The sequence below is a fragment of the Filicampus tigris genome, chromosome 10, assembly GCF_054856515.1.
Source record: "Filicampus tigris isolate MCC_2025a chromosome 10, RoL_Ftig_1.0, whole genome shotgun sequence".
NCBI lineage: Eukaryota > Metazoa > Chordata > Actinopteri > Syngnathiformes > Syngnathidae > Filicampus > Filicampus tigris.
In genome coordinates, this window is record NC_141226.1 from 20586336 (window position 1) to 20606293 (window position 19958).

Sequence of the window (19958 nt, forward strand, 5' to 3'; positions counted from 1 at the left end):
ATGATGCTCTCTAACTTGCATCTTGTCGCACCTGTGAGCTGGATGGCTACAAATTTGGGAACAATATTTGAGAAAAATAGGTGTGCATCATAAAAGCCTTAGATCTTTGAGTGTTTGCATTTATATTTTTTCTCAGTATAGATAACCAACCATTCATATTTACACTTCCGGACGATTTAGAGCAGGAATTGACAACAGGTGGCTCATGCCCACACTATGAGTGGCCTGTTGATTAATTACAAAAAACAATTAAAATGTTGAGAGAGATTCTAAACATGTATTCTCTTCTATAGAGGACCCCCGCAAATTCACTTATTTGTGGATTTTTTTTTTTCAATATAGATTTTTTTTTATTTAAAAAAACAAAAACAAAATGGGGGGGTGAGCCAACCGCCATTTTTCATCAAAAACACATATAGGAGGTTTATCAGCTTTAAAAAAAATATTTTTGCGGTTTAATGTATTCATTGATTTATTTATTCACCCCTAATTTTAACAATGCATTTCAATGGGCAAATTTTGGCTATTCACGGGCCGCCACGTATTTTGTCCATATTTGAAATAGCATTTTTCTCATACAGCTGGTTAGGAAGTACGTGGATCTATGTGGCCCCAGCGTAGCACAGATGACAATCTGTAGCCCCCTCCATCATTTATGTTGCCCAGCCATGATTTAAAATATCCACGCATGTGAACGGAAATTGGGTAAAAGCCAGAGTTAGAGCAAACCAAGTCCACACAGAAAGAGCTGAGCGGAATTCAGAAAGTGACACACAGAAAAAGGTAACAGAATATGCCCCTGTGTGTTGTATGATAAATGCATTTTATTCAATATATATTCACGAGCACACATTTTTTGTGTTTCTGTGCAGAGTTTAGGTGGAAATTTGTTAGACTTTGTGACAGGGGTATTATATTACACTCGAATGTCTGGAGCATACATCGCTCTCACTTACGCACCCGTTACTCCCACCGGGCCGTGTCGTCAAAAAGGCTGGGAACCCTTGCTTTAAATAACCTTCACAAATATATGTACTGTATATATAAATAGACACATACGCCCAACCTTGATATGTGAACATGCCCAACATACGCTTTGCAAAGAACTAAGGGTGGCTCATTAGGAAGAAGGATGTGCACTCATACGCGCTCGGTGTTACTCTTCCAGATCAATGTTGGTGCAAACGAGCGGCTCTATGAAGTATGGCCCTCGGCTCAGGGAGTCATCCCCCGCAACACCACTTAATGTCAACTCCCCCGCTAAAAAAAATGTCTCCCGGGTCCGAGGGGAGGGTTAATATCCCCCAAGAGAAATGGTATCCGCCGTGTATAAGAAAGGAGTATACTTAAGATCAGAGTGAGACGGAGAAATCATTTTGGCTCCTTGAATGGGAGGCCGGTATTGATGCATGGGTGAAAAATATCTCCCGTCAGACACGGGGGGGGGGGGGCGAGAGGGGTGTCAAGAGTGCTGCCCCCATGAGGAATATACACGTCATGTCGGAAAACAGATGCTGCAGCTGAGGTGAATAATACAGCTCTTTACTTGATGATATATTATAGGCCGAGAATGAAAATACAGTGAGAAAAATAATATTCGCGCTGCTTGTGGTGCTACTGTTTGACTATTACAAGCGTGTACTAGGGGTTGAACTGATTCATCGATTCTACCACTGCGCACGGTTATGGCCGGGAGACGATTAATCGGTAAGCATGCGTTTTGGCATTAAAAGCACAGACGTCTCGCTGGGAGCAACAGGTGCCGTGCCGCAAACTAGCAGCGCTCAAGGTAGGGCTGCTCGATTCAGCGATTTTGAACCGTAACCGAATTTTCTGGATAAAACGATTTTAAAAACGTTCAAATCGGCACGTTCGATTTTTTTTCTATCTAAGCCACCGTAGTTTCCTCTGCATTTCTGTTTCCTCCCACGAGCGTGCAATCCGAACCAACAACATCCATGGCTACCGGCGATTCTGTTATTTGCTCAGGCAAGTGAGCGTTTGATTAATTAATCGGGCAAAAATAGATCTGTCATGAAGTGTGTGCCCCGCATGTATAATACAACCCGTGAGCATGTAACTCAACCTCTGAAAGGCGTCCCCTTTTTTGTCCTCTACAACAAACCTCTGGTCATGACTATGCATCTGTACTTAAACTTGACAGTGCATCGTATTATTGAGTGACAGTTTTGCACTAATCAACGATTTATGTTTAAGTAAGTAAATGCTAGTCACTAGCTGGTTGGCTAAATGACTTGCTGACAGACTGTTTGGGTCACAGACTTGACTGTCTACCTTCTCTCATGTTGATTTCATTTCAGATGGTATATGCACTTTCTTCTTTCATTATTGGTTTAATTAAGAACAGATCACAAATCTATTTTAAGTAAAATATTGTTAATCCGAATGGATTGTTCTGTGGGTATTAAATTAAATCGACTGGCATTTTGAGTTCAAAGAAAGAAAAATGAAGTTTAAATAAAAGACATTCAAAATACTTCATTTTTCATTATTTTTTATTTTACAAAGAAATCGTAATCGTAAAATCGGGTTTGAGAGAAAATAATCTGGATTTTCTTGTCAGACAAAATCGAACAGCCCGAGCTCAGTGGTTTACAAATACTTTCCTTTTTTTTATTTTCATATTGAATGCTTGTTTGTCACCATCAAAAGATCGCACAACAATGGAACTCCGCTGGCCCTGATCCTCTTCCACACTATCTCTTATTTCACTAGTGTTATTAGCACGCACTATTCCAGCATGTCTCTATTTCTTTTCATGCAGTACTATTCACAACTGATGATGTTTTATTGGAGCTGAGGGACACTGAATGATGTTGTCATTAAACAAGGCCGGCTGGAGAAATTGTGTAAGTAATTAGCCCGGCTTTTAGGAAATGACCAAATGTCATCTCAGCACTAATTTCGGGACGCTGGAACCACCTGAAATTAGGTCACGCCCCATTTACTCGCACCGGGGGGGGTTAAAATAACAGCAACAGCAATAGCCTCCTAGTCAAAGTCTGTTAGAGGCAATTTTGGCCCAAAATATGCTTGACTTGAGTAAAAGACACAATGTAAAATCCCGGCGTGTGTAGACTGCGTATAATGTATTGTACACAATCACAAGATTAATGAGGCAGCGAGAAAAGCAACAGAAACATCGTAAAAATGCTGCTCTCTTGTCTGTCAAACATCCATCCTGCCAAGTGTCTCCCCTTGAACAAATGAGTTTTTCCTCCTTCCTTCACTATCACTGTCTTGGTGAGACAGCTGCTTTATTTATAGCTTGTCTTTTTTTTTTTTTTTTTTCGACAATTTCAACTGTTTAATGCACCTTGCACGGGAGCGTATTACAATCGGGACAGGGATAAAAAAAGGGGACAAGCTACAGTCAAATGATATCGAAACAAAAAAGCAGACGCTGACGGGTAGTGTGACTTAAATGACAACGGTTTAATCTCCCCGGTAAAATATTAATCACCCTGTTGATCGCCAGACATTTTTCTCCCCTTGGGTATAGGAGAGCAGGAAGTAGGCCATGAGCCTCATGAGGAGTGTGGATCGGCTCCTTCGATCACGGGGAGAGGCCACGCTGGGCTCTTTGCTAATTACACTCAAGAGAACGAGAGTTTCGGGTGGTGCACTAGGACTGGTATACTGTTCCATCTTATGTGTATGTATGTTATATTGCGGACAGTGACGCTGAGCAGGTGCAAAGCAAGGGCACGGCCAAAATGCTCCCTGGATATTACGAGATCCCTAAGCACTGGTTTAAAGAAGCACAACATGTGGCAATTAAAGCAATCGTAATGTTATAGTCATTTTACCATAAAGCCAGAATTACAAAATAATGCTGATGGTGCACCGGCATGTAATAAGGAGAGCGGGACTCTTTCTTGGCCTTGGTGACCCCTACTGGCGATCACCCAATTTGACATTTTGAAATACAGTGCTGCCTGACGACTTTTTTTTTTTTTCCCCGTGGCCACACTTGCTACTCAAAACAATTTTATTTTCCTCCATTGAATATGGAATTGAAATGGATTTTGCATTCATCTATGGCAAGCACCCGTTAAAAAAAAAAAAACATCATTCTCAAGAATACAAGATGCAACTGATAAAGATTTTTCTGAAAAGGCACAATGTGATGTTTTATGGAACTCGCTAATGATGAAGCTGCAAAATACGAAACGGTATCATCCGCAAAAAATGACAATTTGATAGAAGACACTTATATAAGTAAAATCGTAAATAAAATGGGACCCAGTAAGGACCCCTGGGGGAGAGCATTTCGAATAGACAAAGGAGTTTCAACAAAAGACCTGAACTCTATGAACTCTACATAGTGCAAGAGGCTGGTTAATGAGTGTTGGTAATTTCGTAGACGAACGCAGGCCAGCGGTTCTGACAGTGGGCGGGCTGCACCACAAACAGCTGACTTCACTTACCCCCACATCAAAGCGGCTCCTCTCATTCCTTTTAAATGTTGCGCACTCACACTCTCGCGCGAGCGACATGGCACCATTCTCGGTGCAAAAGCGGGATATGCATAATCCCAGCGATCCGTGTCTTAAGTGAAGCATTGTCACACCTCTGGCCATGATGTGGCAACAGACATGAGCGGGTACTCTTATTAAATACAGAACGAGCTGGTAATAACCGCCGGTGTCTAAAATAATTTCTCTCCGTAGAGCTCCGCTTTGTTCTGACAAAATCAAATTCGCCAAATTCACCAGCGGGCAAGCCCGCGCCAAGACTTAGACGTGGTCTGAGCAGGCGTAAGGCCACCAAATTGCCACTCCGCCAGGCACAGCTCCAAAGACACCGCCTCTGCTTGTCTATGGCCCTTCTGCCAGATTGGCAAACAAGCGCAGCAAGCCTTGCGCTTGCACGAAAAACCAGAATTCTACGAAAATAGAGGCCTTTGTGTTCCAGCGCTCAAATTGTGACCAAGCCGTTCGACCGCTTTTGAAGACCTTCCAATATCTTCCAATCTCTGGGACAAGACAAGAGTGGTCAACAGTGTCTTTGAGAGAAGAGATCTAAGAACGATGCAGCACAGACGTCTTTAGAATCATTAGCACTTATGATGTCATTTAACACTGTCATCGTGGCCCTGCTGTGTTTTGAGCGGAAACCGGACTGTTATCCATTTCGAATGTTTTTTGTCAGCAACAGATCTTTCAACTGGTCACTTATAAGCCCTAAACAGGCAGTTTGCAGATTCTGCAATGTGCAATTATTAAAAAGTAGGGATCCAATCCATCTGTATCATATGATTTCCTGGCTTGTGTGCTTTAAAGTGGAAGTCAAACAAACATTTTTTTTTTCAAGAATATGTTCTATGCAGGCCCACTAGTTGAAACAAGGCAATATGATTGCCAATATGAAATATGAGTTTAAGCAGCAAAATAAACAACTTTTTAGCCATCTCAGGGGCGGCCATTTTGTCACTTCTGTCACCTGAAAATGACATCACAGTTGCTCAGGGAACAACCAATCACGGCTCACCTGTTTTCTGAAACTGAGCTATGATTGGTCATTATCTGAGCCCTGAGCAACTCTGATGTCATTTTCAGTCGACAGAAAGTGACAAAATGGCCGCCCCAGAGTCTAAAATCGGGTGGATCTTGTTGCTTAACTCATATTCCACAAACACAATATTCATCAGAATGCTACGTTTCAACTAGTGGGCCTGCATAGAACACATTCTTAAAAAAATATGTTTGGGTTGACTTCCGCTTTAAATATGCGCTGTTTAAAGAAAAGCAAATTCACATTAATAAGCTTGAAATCATGTTTTTTTTTGTTTGTTTAAATGGGCAATTAAAACATGCATATCAAACAACGCAATGATTTACAGTAGCCTACTTAATGTGTTGAGTGTACCAGCGTAGGTCAGTTTGTCCTTTGGGACAGGTGACAAAAAGTTGATTGCGCTCGACGCAAAAATGGGCTCCATCTTTATTTTTGCGCCAGGCAAGTCTAGTTTAGTGTGTTTGTGAATTTTTGCAGACCGCGCTACACCTCGATAGGCATTCTATTGCACGCACCCGGGACATCTTGGTGGGCAAAAGTAGACCCTAATTTAGACTAGCTAAAAGCAGGTCTAAGTTGTGGCGCAGGTGGTGTAACCCCCTGACCAAGCAGCACATCTGCGGGTGGCGTTTTAAATATTCTTTCTTTTGTATCTACATGCCAGGTAGACCGCCTGTCTCTCTCTCTCTCTCTCTCTCTCTGCACTGAATTTAAAGGGAATGAGGAGAGACGCTTCGATTGGCCCGCCGTCAGCTGCTCCCACAATGGCGCACAATGGTGCAAATGCCCATTTGTAACTGCGCCCGTCTATGAAAATACCAAAACAAGAAAACTCCACTCAAGAGCACAGTTTGAGTACGCTTTGCGCTAGACTTGCGCTGGGCACGAAAATAGGGCCATAAATGTTCAAATGAAAAATAGGTCTGTTGAATATTTTCATTTAGTCTGATTTCATAATTGTTAGTTTGGTCATAAGTATCGTTAGTAGCAACCTCTCCTTCACAGCGCTTAGTGAGATTTGCAGTAAACCTCCAATTAGCAATGCAACGATTCTTTTTCTTCCATATCCGTCTTCCATATCTTCCTTCCGTGTCCTGACCAAAAATTCCCAGCATTAATATGTATGAGTGAGGAAACCAGATTAAGGAACGTCTCCTCTTGAAATACCATCCACATCACCCCGAGCTCTCAAGCCTTTAACTCCGCTGCCAATTCCTCTTGGTCGAACTTTTAAAGCCGCTCAAACATTCTGCATCATCCTTTTTTCCGGGACATTATTTCTAAACTTTCCTTTCTTTGCAATCTCTCTTTCTCGGGAAAAAAAAACATATTTGTCTGACTCATCCCTGGCTAATGAGTGGCAGGGCGAGGATGGGAGAGAAGGAGGGTTTGCAGTGAGGATGTGACTCATGTCTCATCTGACTTTAGATTAAGCCTGGGAATGTGGTTATTGCTTTTCTGTGTCACTCAGTCGACGCTCTCCCCGAATTCACTTCTAATCGTAAAGCTTTAGCATTTATTTATTTATTTATTTTTTTATCGTTTTTCACCTCATGAGAGACACAGACATCGGATCACTTCAAATAAAACAACCTAAACGATCCAATTTTTTTTTTCTTCTTCTTTTATCTCCTGTTCAAATTTGCGGGTATAGCTGAAATTCACCCCGTCTGATTTTGGATTAAAAGTGGACTACACTCATTCACATTCACATTCGGTGACTGTAAACTTAGCGTTACACATTTCAAACATTGGAAAACATCCAAGGCATTTCATTTTGGTTGCCATTTTTAGCTCCGAGGTACCACAAATACTCTATTAATAATATGACGGATTCTAACAAGGGACGGGGTTCAGTCCAGTTTCTGCGGATGCACTTTTTGTCCTGACCATGATTTGAATCTATATTTCAAGTGTTTGCCGTTTCAACTGCTTGTTTGTTTTCCCTCCAGGTCTTTTATTGCCGTCCCACTTTCAGAATATGTTTCAAACGCTTGCTTTTAGGTGTGACGTTCCTCTTGGAAGCCGCGTTTGCTAAAAAAAGCATCAGGCTGGCCCACATGTCAGCAGCATAAGAGGGAAGCTTTGTATGCATAGCCGCGCTTGCTGCATCCTTCCTTCTCTCACTTTGTGTCCCTCGCACTCACTTGCGAAGGTTTTTGCATGCGTAGCTGTACGCCCTTGTGAGCAGAGCTTACTGGTATTAACCCAGTTTCACTTTTCACGCACGAAGGCCCTTTCCTGAGGGCGCAGCCTTGTGGGATAGAAAGGATGGAGTGAGGGCCTGAGCATACTTGCATGAATGCCGGGGCCTTTTCATCAGCCGCCGAACCAATGAAAGAAGTAGTCCTGGAAAGTTGTTGCCATGGGAACTGCCAAATGAAAATGCGCCGCAAAGTTACGGAGGTCATCGTAGGTGATAACCTCCAACCACTTTGGTTGTTTGTTGTTATTTTCTGCTTTGAGTTATTTTCATTTGTTGCTTTTTTTTTTTTTTGTGCTCACAACATTTATGTATAGCAGAAACACAAGTACAAGATCATTTAGGATGAATACAGACTTGTGAGAACATGTGTAATCCAAGAAAATTAAATAAATTAAAAAAATAGTCGGACTAAGCATAGTCGGAAGCGCCCAATCACAGTTAAACCAGACAGTATAATACTAAATAAACCTCATTTATTGGAGGTTGCCATATTGTAGAACTGCACTGTGTGGAGCTTTGTCAAATATTTTTTTCATTGATGAAAAATAACTCCGTTTGATGTCGTTTTTCAGACCCTCTGTTACCCTATCGTTTGAAAAAATATGAAAAAAAAATATAAATAAATTCCTGGGATTAAATGACTCGACTGTGAAAAGACTAATACATTTGTCAATGGCAGTGAATGAGTTGAAGTCCCTCAAGTGAAAATAAATCCTAATGTCCTCTGAATTTGACAAACCACAAAGTAGAGTTTTATTAAAAATCTAGCCAGGTTTGAAAAATTGGCATGAATATAAAATGAGGCTTCAAAATTGTATCAAATCAAGCCTTTCTGCTGAATCTGCTGAAACCGCTCAACTGTTGACTGCGAATCAAATGTCGTTACTACAACCAGGAAAATGGATGCTGCTTCACCTCGCATCTTTTTCATGCCGACTTATCCCTACACATCTGAGTCGTAAAAATATACAGTATATCCGCCATGTGGTTGCCGGGCTTTCAATGAGATGCTCTCACCCACTGCTAGCTTGCGAACTTGCTCAGGCCGAGTAGTGATGACTATTTAACTCACAATTGTGCCAAATAACAATGTAAACAAAGGGGCTTGAGTTCTTACATAGTGAGAGTGAAGGAGGACATCCCACTGCCCGCGGCCAAAAACATCAGGAAAACTGGAACGGCGGAAAACATTTGAACGCTACATCTCCCCAAATGAGCACTACGCCGTTGTCAGTCTTCGCATATGTTTCCAGCAATTATCTTCAAACGCGTATAACGTCGTTGGAAACAATTCTGCCAATTGACTTTACGAGGGTCGTTGAAGGCAAATGCTTCCCACGTTTCTGATGCCCTCCCCAGGTGCCACTGAGCCAGGAGTGCATGCGAGCCATCATGAGGATGACTTACTGTCCCCACTGCCGAGGTATGGCCTCCGCCAGACCTTGCGTCAACTACTGCAGCAACGTCTTGAAGGGTTGTCTGGCCAACCAGGCCGACCTCAACACCGAGTGGCGGCATTTGGCAGGTAGGACGACAAGCATGTTTTTTTTTTGTTTTCTTTTTTTTCTAGTGCACTCAACACATGGATAAAAGCACGATTAGCGCTGACTCGTTAACTCCTGTCTTTTGTAGAAACGATGTTGCAGGTGTCCGATCGCTTCGATGGCCCATCTGGTTTGGATGTCGTGGTCCTCTCTCTTCCTTACCGCATATCAGAAGCTATGATGACCATGGTGGAAAATATGGAGTCCACCAACAGCAAGGTCAGAAGGTTCTCCAGACATTAACACTTTGGAATGTGTTTGTATTTAAAGCCCAAAGTGATATAAATAGGCAGGGCGGGGCCAAGCTCTAACTATCCAAATTTGGAAGATGGCGACTGACTCAAGTTCTGCTTAACACTCCTACGGAGACGTTTTATATGTACGACCATATAAAAAGTCACATCATAATAAAAGCAAAAATGTAAATGTGTATTTAAAACAACCACATAACTTTGCCTTTAAGTCTGCTATTTTCATGCAAAACGCCACAGACGGGCTAACAAATAGCATCTATGTGGCGGTATTATATCGCTTTAAGGAATGGATATTTTGACACAAACGGTGCATCAACATGTAGACAATATAACAATAGTCACAGGCATATATTCTTTATCCTCTGCGAAAAGCGTATCATATTATTGCAGCCTACTGAGTCATTTACACTAGTTGCGAAACGTTTTCATTTGTGTCTGCCTGACTGTATTTTACTGTCCCACCAGAGGGAGGAGTGCATTAATCATGATGAACAAACTGTAAATTCTTTACATTCTGTTTGCTTGTGTTATTATTATTATTATTATTATGTAGTATGTATGTTTTTAGAAAATTCAATGCTATTTTGTGGAATGTTTTGAGGAGGCTTTCACATTCACAATGGCATTTCCATTCATGGCTATGGTGAAAGATGATTTGAGATCAAGTGTTTTTCTTTATTCATCGCAAACAATTAAACACAAGAAAAATAAACCAAGAGACTCTTTACAAACGATTTACAAACAACATCATAGCGTTAATATAAGGCAAGAGATCCACATTTCATCTTTTATTTCCAGGTATTTCCTTCTGGATGCGATGCACACCTTCGGGGAAACGACCGTTTTTTGTTTTTTTTTTTCATTTGTGACTCCTGTGCAGTTCATTTCAGGACACTGTCTAGGCTGGTGCACAACCTCTGACCCGGCCGGGTGCCGCAGACAGTGTCATCTTCTAAATCGAGGGAAAGAGCGCTGCGGTTGATCCCTTCTCACTTCACTTTATTGTGCATGGCGTCCCGCGTTGAGTATTATGGTAGATAACTTCCTGGTTACGTAACCCAGCGACTTCAAAGCGACGGCATATGCTGTTTTGTTTACACCTTCCTAAAAGCAAACCGCAGAGACAGGCAGGATGCTACGGCTGTGTTAATGTGCCTGAAAGTCATTTGCACCGCTCTGTTTTAACACCATATTTCCTCGAGTGACAGTTCAATCTACGATGAGCCTCAGTTAGATTTAGGGGACAGGCTCGCCCGGGGGCTTAAAACGGGATTATTAATTCCTAGTTATGTGTGAAAGTTGAAATACTGGAGGCTATCCTAAAAGGGCCAGAGTGGATGACAGATTGATTGCCGTCTTACAGTATTCCCAGGGCTCCATTTATATCACGCCCGCGGGGATGCTTTATTTCTCAACTGTCATCTGATTGACTCATGGGATCATGCAAATAAGCAGGGACAGTTTTTTTTAGTTTTTTTTATTCGTAGCTCAGATTGTCGGTGTGCCGCAGTATTTTTGGATTATTAAACGGTAGGCAATGCAGTTCCATAATTGGAAGTTAGTGTCAGTTAGCTATCGCTAACCCAGACAATTAAACCTCTGAAGCCATACAAGGTGCAGCGCAATTTGCTTTTGGGCAATCAGCTTTCTTCTATAAAAGGTGTAAACTGCCGTCAGAAATAAAATCCATTTTGCATTTTAAGACTTTCACTTCCAAAACTAAAACTTGGCTAAAGAAGAAACAAAACTGTACTCATCTGTAAGTAATGTTTTTTTGGGTTTTTTTAATTTTGGTTTTATTGAATCATAAAACATGTTGTTTATTATATAAACACATATATATATATATAATTATGTAACATAAAACCTTCACATTTTATGTGAAACAGGTGGATTTAAATACTTAATTCATATTCCACAAATGCAATATTAATCACAATGCCGTGTTTTGATTAGTGGGGCTGCATAGAGCATATTGTTGACAAGAAATTTGGGGGGTTGACTTCCACTTTACGGACTGGATTCTTGGACAGTGTCACTTACATTTATAATTTGAATAGTAATATTTCAAAAATTACGTTTTAAAATGTTTGTCCACTCTAAATGAGAAAGAAATGACAAGAAAACGAGAAAAACATTGAAATGCATTAGGTTAGCTTTTCTTTCCTTTCAATGTGGCCTCTGTACTATTTCGTCGGAATCAACCTTCTCTTACGAACTATTCTCAACATTTCCTCTCTCCATATCTGCCTGTCCATTTTATTTTCCCTATCACATCTCAGTTGCTTCTGGCCTGCGGCCCACTCCGAGAAAAATCAGTCGACGCTACGGAAGTGGACGTCTTCCCGAAGAACGAAAAGGTTACAGTTGAGGAGCGGCCGGCGAGCAGCGCGAACAAACTTGGCCGACTGGTGAGCTGAAAAATATCACACAGATTGCTCTCTGATGACGGAGTCCGGCCAATATCACGGGATGTTTTATGGAGCAAAAAGAACTGCTAAGCACAGACAATAAAATCCTTTTAATGTCCGTTTCACCTTTCCACTCATGAGGTCATTAGACAGGAATGAGTGTTTGGCGGGATGAATAAAGCACATGACTCGGTTAGTCACTTAGAGGACAGGACTTGTTCCCGTGTTTCGATGGCACGTCATGATGGGAATTTGGGGACAAAGTAGAAAAGAACATCTGCTGTCCTTCACTGTGCTCCAGGTGTCTGATGTAACCATGAGGCTGAGGGACATGCAGCCATATTGGGTTTCTCTGCCGAGAATGCTGTGCAGCGACCGAGTTGCCACGGGGGCAGGCGCTGAAGATCGGTGCTGGAACGGAATGACCCGCGCCAGGTAGGGGACGGAGACATCACGCCTGGACTCTTTTCATTTTAATTGGCCTCAAGCCTTTTTTTTTTTTTAAGGCTAAAACTTGCTCTCATTACTCTCAAATGGGATTTTTAGCGGGTTTGCAAGAACCCTTGAACCCTTTAAAGTTGAAAGCGGCCCACCTTTCAATGAGTTAGAGTCAGTCAGTTTCTGTTCAATTTATCCGATCAAAATGAATCATGTAGAGGGTTGGATCCGCTCAAGGCTAAGAATAGTAGGCTTTCAATGCTTTTTAAAGTGCACTAGCATTTCAAAAAATATATTTTTCCCACTGTGGATCCTTGATAAATCCTGATAATCATTTGTTGTCAAATTTCAAACTAAACAGAAAACCAAGACAATTACATGTTGTATGTTGAAAACAACCACATAGCTACGCTTTGAGTTTGGTCTGTTAAATGCTAACGAACGATGCAAAACGCCATCGATGAGCTAAACAGTGGCAATGATGTGGCGTTATAATAAATATTTGATCACAATTGGTGCAGCAGTACATGTAGACAGACAATATAATAAATATTCACAGGCATAAATGATTTATCCTCTGCGTCCTGCTGAGACGCTTGCAGTAGTTTTGAGACTCTTCTTTGTTTGTGCATGAATGACTGTGTTATGTTGCACCGCCTCCCGGTGGCCAAGTTGAGACTTAGACCTAGACTTGGACTTGACTTTATTGAGCCCTTTGGAATGACTCCCTCTGGGAAATTTGCGTTTCCAGCAGCAATAAGAACAAAGAGGCATGTAGACAGGAAGAGCAGAAAAAAGTAAAGAAACACTTTAAAAATGTAAAGGAAACTAAAAGATAAAGAAAAATGTAAAAAATAAAATGCAGTAAAGAGCCACAAAGAATTGCCCATACACAAACTGTTGAATTCTTCAACTTCTATTTAATGAAGTTCTAGCTAAATGATTTTTTTTTTTTTCGAAAGTTCAGTATTATACTGTATAGTGCGATTTTCCTCAATTAAACTCGCATCTCGAGGCACCACTTTAAGTCGAAGTTAACTACCGTAAAACTGAAGTCATTTAAATTAAAGTAAAACTGCTCATCCTTTGAGATGACAGACTTTAATGGAGACAGAACAGGGAAGTGTTTGCATAATGATACTATCACCTCGTGGAGATGTGTCGGATTAGTACAATTAATAAATGTGACCTTCACTGGTAGTTTACTTTAGCGACATAAAATCAAGTCCGAGAAGAAGCTCCCCGAGTGACTTAAAACCGCGGTTTGCAGCCGTTGCGTGCCCTTTTCAACTCACATTTTTCTTCAGCGACCTGGCCGGTAAACACGCGCTCATGTGTGGCAGGTACCTCCCCGAAGTCATTGGCGACGGCCTGGCGAGCCAGATCAACAACCCCGAAGTGGAAATTGACATCACCAAGCCGGACATGGCAATAAGGCAGCAGATCATGCAGCTGAAGATCATGACGCACCGCCTGAAAAATGCTCTCAATGGCAACGACGTCGACTTCCAGGACACCAGTGAGTGCTTTAGCGTCCGGCATGCGGCTTAGTCCACGAAAGCTACACTTAACGGCACGCTAACACTTTTACCTTCAGTCTCAAGACACTTCACAATAGAAGGAGATCCAATCCAGAGAATTCTGCCTTTTCAAAAATAACTCGAAACGCACGGTCAAAGACGACCGCGATGTGTCCCATTGTGGGTGAAGTAAATTATACCTCCATAAACCCGTCCGGCTTTTGGCAGAAAGTGTCATAAATCTGTCAAAGTGACAAATGCAGTGAAGGAGCGACTATACGAGGTATGTCAGAAAAGCTGCAGGATTTATGTCAAATCCAATCTTTCCTCACTGTCTCCAATTTGCGCGGTGGGTAATTCGCACAGGTGTAGAACTGCACTGCATCTAAATCAGGGTACGCATACCGATAATCGGAACGAATATGAGCGTGCGTCCCCCCCCCCCCCCCCCAGAAGAAATCCACCTGTTTTTGTCCATCTCAGGGGGGCGGTGTACTCGCTTTTGTTGCCAGCGCTTTAGACATTATTGGGTTGAGTTACTTTGAGGGTCCATGTGATACAGGCTGCATACTGACTACTGAAGAGCACTGTGGAATATCTTACAATAAAATACTTACAAAAAATGTGAGGGGTGTACTCACTCTTGTGAGATACCGTACACGAAATGGGAATATGAGACAAACCTCTCTCCATCCCAATTTTAAAACACGGCAAACCACAACCTCAATATTAAACATACTAAATCAATAATAAATCACGGTAATACCACCAATCAAAGCAATTCTACATCGGTGATACAACTGTACAGCGTTCCCATCCCAGTGCATGTTTCTACGCTCAAATAGGACTCAAATCATTCAAAAACTGTCCAAAGGGAAAATACGAGATGAGAGAGGAAGAGCCAAGCTACAAAAAGAAGCAGTTACCAAAGTGACGGTTTGATCTGAAAACATTACAGCGCCGAACAGAGTGTGCGACAAGACACTATTGTCATCCCGCATCAGCGTGGACTCCCCGTTGGTGTTTTCGCAGCAGGCAGGTCGCTCCAGTCATCCCGCTGCCATGTCCAAACAGAACGTTTAGCGACTAAAGCAGCACACAGCGGACAGAAATCGAATGCTGCTGACCTTCCGGCAGCACCCACAGGACATTTGAACACTCGACAACAATCCTGAGGTCCGGTCAAATGGCCCTCACGGAATACTTGCAGCCAAAAAAAAAAAAAAGAAAGGATTAATTCCTTCGATGCATTTGTGTGCGAGCTATGAAAAATACAAAAAACACGATACAGAAGATAGCCGAATATGCTTAGTGTTTTTCCTGGTTGCGGCTTGAGAACTATTCAAAAGTTAATTAAAGGGGAATGTCAACGCAAACCTTTTTTTTTTTCTAGAATATGTTCTATGCAAGCCTACTAGTTGAAACAGGGCATTCTGATAAATATTGCGGTTGTCCACTTGTTTTTAGCCATCTCTGGGGGCGGCCATTTTGTCTTCTGTCCACTAAAAATGACATCACGACTGCTCACAACGGCCAATCACGGCTCAGATTCAGAAAACAGGTCAGCCGTGATAGGTCGTTGTGAGCAGGTGTGATGTCATTTTCAGTCGACAGAAGACAAAATGGCCGCCCCCAGAGATGGCTAAAAACGAGTGCATTTTGCTGCTTAACTTATATTCCACAAACGCAAAATCAATCAGAATGCCGTGCTTCAACTAGTGGGCCTTCTGGAACATATTCTTGAAAAAAAATATGTTTGGGTTGACTTCCACTTTAAGACATGATGCTAGACGGCCTTTGGGTTTGGGCTCATTACGTTGTTGCAATGCAGCAGCGGGATCTGTGAGCTTAAGTGCCGGGATGAGGCCGCCATTTTGCATTCACACAATCGCAAACAGCAAAAGAACTGGTGTTATTTCTGAGACGTGCAAATTTTTGAAAGTGCCGGAAATATATCTTTACCGTTTTTTTTACGTTTGTATAAAGACAAGAGTGTAATGGGTTTAATGAATTCGAAGGGCACCACGTAAATTCTTGTCTTTACCGTTGATGCAACAAGTGTATTTAAGTGGGCCACCACCATTTCTTTGCTCCATCAATGAGCTTTGGCTTGACTCCAATTTTAAATCACCAGTAACTTGGAAGACATTTACCCATATAAAACCAAGGCGGCATGAAGAAAATCGCTCAATTATATCTGTTTTTTTTCCGTGCCTCACTACCGTTATTGATCAGATGAAATGAAAACGGCCCTTTTTCATGAGCGTCATTGAAGTCAAATATAAATGGATAACAGCTGCTCCCTTCTTGCTCACGTTCCGATCTTGTGTCCGTAGGCGAGGATTCCAGCGGTTCCGGAAGCGGCGCCATTTGCACCGACGAAGTGTGTTCCCGGGGCCCCCGCCTTGTGGTCCCCGTCACTCAGCGCCCCGTGTACCCTTACCCTCCCGAGAACGAGAAGGTGGTGAAAGACTCAGTCAGTCAGAACCTTCCCTCCGTCGTCACTTATCTCCTTTCGCTGCTCGTTTTGCTGCTGCGGCTGCGATAATTGCCGGCGAGGAGAGCGGCCAGCTGGGACTGAGGTTGGGACTGGGTTTGGGCTTCGTGAGGGTTCGAAAAGGTGGGGGAGCGGACGAGAGGTTAGGCTGTTAGTTACTCTGCCAAAACTTCACTTCGTATAAGGAACTTGGACGGACTTTCTTTTGGGTTCGGATGAGAAGAAAAATGGAATTACAAGTATTGAAAAATGCGCTCTTGTCTTTCATCTCTCGCTATAATATGACACTGTTAGAGCTGATCGTGTTATGTTTTAATGTTTCTGGTGTGTGGGGTAATTGGAGATCCAGTGTGTACCTATAAGACATGTGTAACACTAACACTCCATAGGGAGAGGAAGACGCTCTCATTAATGCATTTCTTAGTCCTCCTTTAATGGCACTTAGCGATTATTTATTTGTTGAGAACTGACCATAGACCCCAGAGTGGTTTAATCACTCCCTAATGTTACAATAGAAGTCATACGCTGATGTTTTTTTTTTTTTTCTTTTTTTCATCAAGTCTCCAAATCAGCACTTTTTGGACTGTGTCAGAGGTACTAATAGCGGTGATTCATACTGGCGTGATCATTCACAGCGAGAGAAACGAGATCTCGCCAGTGCAGACCCCCCGCCCCCTATAAAGACCCCCGCCCTTGCGTCACCTCTCAAATGACTGCCGGGCCCTATGTCCTCACAGGCTTTCCAGGTCAGAATTTTGGCTACCAGAACAGAAGCGGGCGTCCTGTGGTCAGGTTGCCGCAGGGCAGAACTACAAAGTGCATCCACGCAATGACCCATCCTGACTGTAATTACATCTTTTGATTACGCCAATGGCATACGGCCGCTTGCATCACTATCATCCAATCGAGATGGCGTACCACAAAAAAATCGTATACTTGAAATTGCATTCATTTGACTGAAAAATTGCTCATTAGTTTTCTATTAAATGACAAATCAATTCATTCACCTGCCCTCAAAAATCTTCACCACCCTCCCTCAGTCCTCGATTTTCATGACCTGACGTCAATGCTTTGTTCTTTTCTGCGATCAAGATAAAGCGCGCCAATGTTTGGCAAGCATCACTGGGGACACAGCGTTCGGATTTCCCAATAAGTCTTGTTCCCGAAACGCCTCATGCAGAAAGATGAAGAAAAGCTTTGCCGGTGGAGTTTAAAAATTGTACTTAGTTATACAACATGGTAAATGGGCTGTCATTTTTATTGCGCTTTTCTACCTGCGGTACTCAAAGCGCTTCACGCTGCACCTCAACTACCTACGGATGACGCAGCATCGGAAGCAACGAGGGGTTAGGGGGGGTCCAGTATCTCGCTCAAGGATACTTTGACATGGTCACGATGGCCGGCCCGCAACGTTTGTTTTGGGAAACGACCGCTCTACCGCCCCCAAATGTTATATTCATAATCTTTCTTCTCAAAAAGGAGTGATTATTTACCCCAGTGCAGCATTCCCCCACTAGTAATGGTAGGGCTGGGTCCCTATCCCTCGCGACTAAGCTCCTCAGCTCACTTCAACACACAGTAGTTGCTTTCTTGACATTTTCTAGCAAATAACGGAACATACGTTCCAGAAAAAAAAAAAAAAACAATATGCAAACAGGTGAATTTGCGGGGGTTTACGTTATTGCATTCGGTGTATTCATTGATGCGATCCTGAAATGTGGCACGATGGAGAATGCTTTTTTTTATGTTCAAGTGCAAATTGCTTCAGCAGAAGACGGGGACTATCCACTATAACTAAAGATAAAACAAAAGAAACGTTTGGAAATGTGTTTTTGATGGATTATTTGTTTGTTGTAACAATGCTTCTTGCCAGTAACCTTGGTATGTTTATTTCCATGTTAAGACAGCCCAAGTGTAAGAAACAATACAATCCGGTCCGTGTAAAATGTGGCAATTATTCACTGACTTTGCTAAGCATCTTGCAGAGATCGCTGATTCTTGCCTGATGGTTAACCACTCCCACGTCACTCAACAGGCCAGGCCACGCCCTTTTCAGCCGCACACATTCAAAGTCACAGATACTACAGTCAACAACGTTTGGCTGATGACCCCCAGTGGATCAAAACAGTACATATTTTTTATGTGGAAGAAGCATTGTCAAAACAAAGAAGTAATCAACAAAACACAAACTTTCTGTTTTTTGCTTATATGGAAAGATGAAAAAATGCACCTGTGTCTATAATACTGCAGATCCATCAAGACTTTTGTCTAAGTTTAACAAGCACATCTAAAAAAAAAAAATTATAGCTCTGAAAGTGGGATGTTGTCATGCGTGTTTGTGCAGCACGGATGTGTGTGTTTGCGTCGTTAAATGATTTCTGCCTTCGACTGCCTTTGTCACTTTGTCCGATGTTGGGGTCAAGTTTGACATTAAAAACAGTTGTGAATAAGATTTTTTTTTTTCAACAAAAAAGAAAAGAAACAAAGAACACAAAATAGGGGTTTGATTTATTTTATTCTTATTTTTTGTAGCCCTTGAGATTAATCAGAACCAGAACGTGAAATTACCCTTTTTTTTTTTTTTTTTTTTACTTTATAATCAATGAGAAGTTACTCCAGCTGTGATGGTGACATTCCAATTCAAATACCACTTCCATCTTTACACTAGCAGCTTCACAGCGTGAGCGCTCCAAATCTTCACCCTCTTCTGTCTTTGCCTCCTTCCGCCTTTTGGTTCTACTCAAAGCCACCTCCCTTTTCTTTTTTCTTTTTTTTTTTTTTTTTTTAAATGAAAACCTGCACTTTTTATGAGGCCATTAAGTGTCATTGTCTGCACAAAGACACAAGGCCACCAGTATGCAAAGTCAACACCCTCCAGATATGACTTATTGATTTGAGGATGGGCGTATGCAAATGAGCGTGGCCCAGCGAGATGTCGATGCGGTGAAAACAAAACGAGAGCAAGGTTTGTGCTTTAACGCTGATCTGCAATCAGTAACGGTGCCTCATCCTTCATTTAGCTGGCGCGTTGCAAACATGGTTTAAGATAACCTTCATGCGCCACTGAGTTCAATTTGGAGGGACGAGAAACATCAACGATACGTTTGGCTTTCTTGTTTTTATTTACCTTTTGGTTATGTTGTTATCAGAAATCTGTGGCAAGGAGAAATGCCGGAAAGAGGTTGGAAAAGAACAATGCAGATGTCTTGTTTGCTGTTGTATCTAAAATTGTCAATTATAAACATTATAAGATTTTCAATTCGTGTGTGTGCTGTTGTTTCTTTCATAGCGTGTGTGTGTGTGTTTAGTAGTCGATGCTCAACTTTTGTGCTCAAGGGCAATATTTGATTTTTGAAATGGGCGGACAAAAGTGACTTTTATTCATTTCAACCGTCCTTATGTACTGTATACTGTTTGTAAAACCTTTTTTTTCAATATTTTGTATCTTATAAATGAATACAAGTCATTTAACAAATCAATTTTAGGAAAAAGACAGCTTCATTTCTTTGCGAGAGCAACACTGCGGTGGTAACGGGTTGCAAATGCT

The 19958-nt window shown here is 41.9% G+C and overlaps 1 protein-coding gene across 1 annotated transcript in view; it reads left to right on the forward strand.

The window, feature by feature from the left end:
* The window catches only part of gpc1b (glypican 1b), a 73378-nt gene extending 53708 nt beyond the window's left edge, over positions 1-19670 (forward strand). The window contains exons 5-10 of the mRNA XM_086043667.1: positions 9107-9272; positions 9380-9510; positions 11828-11956; positions 12258-12391; positions 13738-13913; positions 16251-19670. Coding sequence (XP_085899793.1) covers positions 9107-9272; positions 9380-9510; positions 11828-11956; positions 12258-12391; positions 13738-13913; positions 16251-16462 — 948 coding nt within the window. The 3' untranslated portion in view covers positions 16463-19670. The remainder of the gene's footprint in view (positions 1-9106; positions 9273-9379; positions 9511-11827; positions 11957-12257; positions 12392-13737; positions 13914-16250) is intronic.
* The last annotated feature ends 288 nt before the right edge of the window (positions 19671-19958 follow it).